Source organism: Mytilus edulis, chromosome 13 (assembly GCF_963676685.1).
Source record: "Mytilus edulis chromosome 13, xbMytEdul2.2, whole genome shotgun sequence".
Classification (NCBI taxonomy): Eukaryota; Metazoa; Mollusca; class Bivalvia; order Mytilida; family Mytilidae; genus Mytilus; species Mytilus edulis.
Genome location: NC_092356.1, coordinates 1,294,806 through 1,299,191, shown reverse-complemented (window position 1 = coordinate 1,299,191; position 4,386 = coordinate 1,294,806). Strand labels below are relative to the sequence as shown.

The 4,386-nt window shown below is 31.6% G+C and overlaps 1 protein-coding gene across 1 annotated transcript; it reads right to left on the bottom strand.

Annotated features, from left to right (window-relative positions):
- Positions 1 to 2,493: 2,493 nt before the first annotated feature.
- On the bottom strand, positions 2,494 to 3,159 carry LOC139501902 (slit homolog 2 protein-like). Its single transcript, XM_071291203.1, has one exon. The coding sequence runs from the start codon at positions 3,157 to 3,159 to the stop codon at positions 2,494 to 2,496; it is 666 nt and encodes a 221-aa protein (XP_071147304.1).
- Between the last annotated feature and the right edge of the window lie 1,227 nt (positions 3,160 to 4,386).

The window sequence follows — 4,386 nt, the reverse complement described above, 5'->3', positions numbered from 1 at the left end:
CGTCAATGATGAGTCATTAACAGTCCCAGTGTTTACCCCTGGATAGTGTAATCATTAATACTAAACACCAATACAATCATATTAAATCCTGTCTTAGAATTCTGGTAACAAATGTCTATCATGATGCTGTATCTGGATGGCTAACTATTGAGTCGCCCTTTTACAAGATAAAACAATACAGTAAGACTTTAAACATAATCAGGTATTCTATATCGAAATGTACTCCCGACAAACTGTATAAAGGAATAACTCTGTCAGATATCCATTACCAATCACAAAAACGGCAAACATTTGTTATGAAGAGTATTGCTTATCTGCTGAAATTTATGTTCTTAGGTTCTATACGATTAACGGTAGATTCAACTTTAACACCAGACGAACTTTGAATGGAGGGAAGGAATATAACTCATTTTTTGTTCAATCCACAGCTTATACATACTTCCTTAGTTTTCTTTGTCATCATCATCTCGATAATGTTAGACAGTGTCGGGATTCCTTAGAAGGTCTAGAACTTGTCAGAAAGTTATTTGATACCAAATTGGAATACAGAAGATGCCTACACATTAGGGATTGCTTTAGAATTACATGGCGACAAGGAATCTGCACGGCAAGCATTTTTACAATCTGTCAAATTATCCGACGGTGAATCTCACTATTTTACCGCATGGAAACTTTTGTCTTTGAATTGACTTATTTATTTGTGCATTTGTTGATCTGTCAAACTGATGTTTGTGTAGTTTTGTACCTACACTATATATACTAGACAATACCACATTAGTGAGAATATGCTAAAGATATGCATGTTGCTGATAAGGTATACAAATGCCTTTCGCTCCTTTATTTTATTGAACATGAAATAGCTGCTGAAAAATGAAAATACATTAGCACATTATTTTTACAAAGGTTTAATTAAAACATGTAATAGGAACAGAAAAAAATCGATATATCTATCTATCATTCGCTCTTATTTCATATTTCATATTTTAGGTTATAGATATCTTTTTCTAGACAAAACAAAATGAAAGCAAAGCGTATTCATCGAAGGAATTCAACAGTCCGTTCAATCGTATTGACCAACTTGAAAAGAAAAACGAAAACTGTAATTGTCAATGCAAGAAAAGAATCTGTTTTGTAAATAGATCTCGATATAAAATGTATCAAAGTATTAGAACTTTTCTACACTGCTACTTTTGCATAGGTACTAAGTAACAAAAAAGAACTGAAATTAAAAGTAGATTTCCAGTAGTACAGATTTTATGTAAAGAAATAGTACATATGCAAAAGTAGCTGTGTATCATTTGTAAGGTCTGATACTTGCTATTCTCTGGCGCAAACGTTGTAATATTTCTATCGTTGATGACACACGAATAACTACCATTGCTGTCAAGTTTCACTTTTGTGATAGATAACCACTCTACAAAATCTAAAGAAGCATAAGTACAAAGAAGAGGATTTCCCTCTAATAAGACTGTCATTGTCCTATTTGAGTTTCTAAATAGCACTTTAATGGTGTCAATTTCTTTTATTGTCAAATAGGCTATATTGTTGTTTCTGTTGTTAAGGAAACTTTTCGATTAAAGTCGTCTAGACGTAGTGGAATACTTGTGAATAAATTTCCTTCAAATATTAAAGTTTGTAAACTGTCTAATTGACTTTTAAATGTTGAAATTCTGAATCGGTCTTCAAATGCATTCTTTGAAAAGTCTATATACCGCAAACATTTGAGTCCATGGAGGAATTTACTGTGGTGATCATATTTAAGACCAATACTTAGTGATGAGCTTTCTATTATCAACTGTTCCAAATTCACGGCAGATTAAAGAGTTTTTATTTAGAATTCCACATTTGAAATGTGAAATTTTAAGTATTACCACGTTTTAAAGACCATTTATTGTGTAATTACAGTCAAACAATGAAGAGTATGCTAAATCAATTATTTGCAGGTCTTTAATTCCTTTCAATGTAAGGCTGTTGATTGGGTTCCCTGCTACGTTGATACAAGATATATTCAGGATTCCTTACTACGTTGATACAAGATATATTCAGGATTCCCTACTACGTTAATACAAGATATATTCAGGATTCCCTACTACGTTGATACAATATATATTCAGGATTCTTTACTACGTTGATACAAAATATTCAGGATTACCTACTACGTTGATACAAGATATATTCAGGATTCCCTATTACGTTGATACAAGATATATTCAGGATTCCTTACTACGTTGATATAAGATATATTCAGGATTATCTACTACGTCGATACAAGATATATTTAGGATTACCTGCTACGTTGATACAAGATATATGCAGGATTAAGTGTCGAAAAAACCATAATACAATATCTGGAGGATAATACGAGGGAACAATGGTAAAGGATTTGTTACCAAATAGATCAGTATTATCAAGTGTATATTTTATTCCATCTCTCTTAACTTTATTTTGATTACATTGATTGTTGTTATCCGACATGCATTTGGAATAACAAGACTAGACAGAAATCCTAACGATGAAAAAATAATCTTTTTCTATCGTCATTAATTTGCCTTTGATCTCTAGATATTTTAATGGAGTTTTTGCAAAGGCATCAAACGAATAGTTGCGTACAACATGAAGTGTAATCTCACAATATAAGTACTCTAGAATTTTCATGACAGAAAATATCCCCGCAAATGATCCATTTGACGGTCCACCATAAGTAAACACGTTTGTTAAAAGTAAAACATCCGACCACGATTCACTTGGATACGTTGACAGTAAGTCATGTGATATATGAAGTACTTGCAGTTCATCTAGTGCAAATACATTCCCTACGAAAGTTTTCATTGGATTATTGAATAAACTTAATTCTTTTAAATGTGTTAAATTATCAAACGCTGATTGATCGATTGATGTCACATAACAATCACTTAAATCCAGATATCTAAGCTGTGAATATTTAGTGAAAGCTTTCCTTGATATAATGTCCAGATTATTATTAGACAAATATAAATGTGTTGTGTTAGATGGACAATCTGTTGGTATATGTGTTAAATTCTTTGAGCTGCAGTCACATCTTACTTCCTTTTTAGTTAATGAAATATCACAGTGATTTGGTAACACATCAGAACTGACAACAATGATCCAAATAAACAATAAAAGCTGATAAAACAACATTTTGCAAAAGAATATAAAAATAATAATGTTATTTCAAAAGTGCAAAGTTGTATTTAAACCAAAATATAACGAGTCATGCAATTACGATTTCCCAAGCTACTTATTTACAGTGCACAAAATTTAAGGCTACGAAAAATAAATATGTAATACTTCCTGTCGATACCGGCCTTGATAACAAAACGACAAATGACTTGTATCTTACCTTTTCAACAATTATCTACACCTACAGTGCAGAACAACAAGAACAGATGAGAAATGAGAGGGTCGTCTCAAAAAGGAATTGAAAAAAATCGCAAATGAATATTTTGATTGCAAATGAGACTATCCAACAGGACGTACATGTTCCTACAATCTATTTAATATGTAATAACATATTGAACAAAATGGAAATGAATGAGTTGAATGAGAGTATGCAGAGGTTGTGAATAAATTTAATAACACGCATATTGAAATATAAACCTTATTAGTAAAACATGTTTGGTAATCCTCAAATAGAATAATTCATATAAAACAGTATATACACATTATGATTTTTTTAATATTTGGAAAAGAACAATTTAGTACATAGATCTGAAACTGATAGTTATATTATTGAACACGTCGCGGTTTGATTTTTGTATGTGTAATATCCAAATCAGTGAACAGTTGTATACATATATTAATGTCTTTATTACTCAGGTCATGATTTAGAACTCCAGTAAAAATTATAACGCTACCTTTTTCTTTGAATGACCTATTTACCACACATATGATAAGGAATGTGTTACATGTTTTGTTTGCGATTGTCATGTCTATTTTTTAATTGTCATCACATAAGCAACACGACGGGTGCCACGTGTGGAGCAGGATCTGTTTACCCTTCCAGAGCACCTGAGATCACCCCTAGTTTTTGGTGGGGTTCGTGTTATTTATTCTTTAGTTTTCTATGTTGTGTCATGTGTACTATTGATTGTCTGTTTGTCTTTTTTATTTTAGCCATGGCGTTGTCAGTTTATTTTAGATTTATGAGTTTGACTATACCTTTGGTATCTTTCGTCCCTCTTTTCTAACTGTTTATTGTGTTTGTGTAATTTTTACTAGGAATTGCAACAATTTACGTTCCCCTTCAGAACACAGGCATTTATAAGATTGTTAAAAATTGATGTAAGATTATCAACAATAAATCAGTCAATCGATTGGAAAAGGCATGATCAAGTAAGCATGTGTATGATGATTGATGAGAGTAGA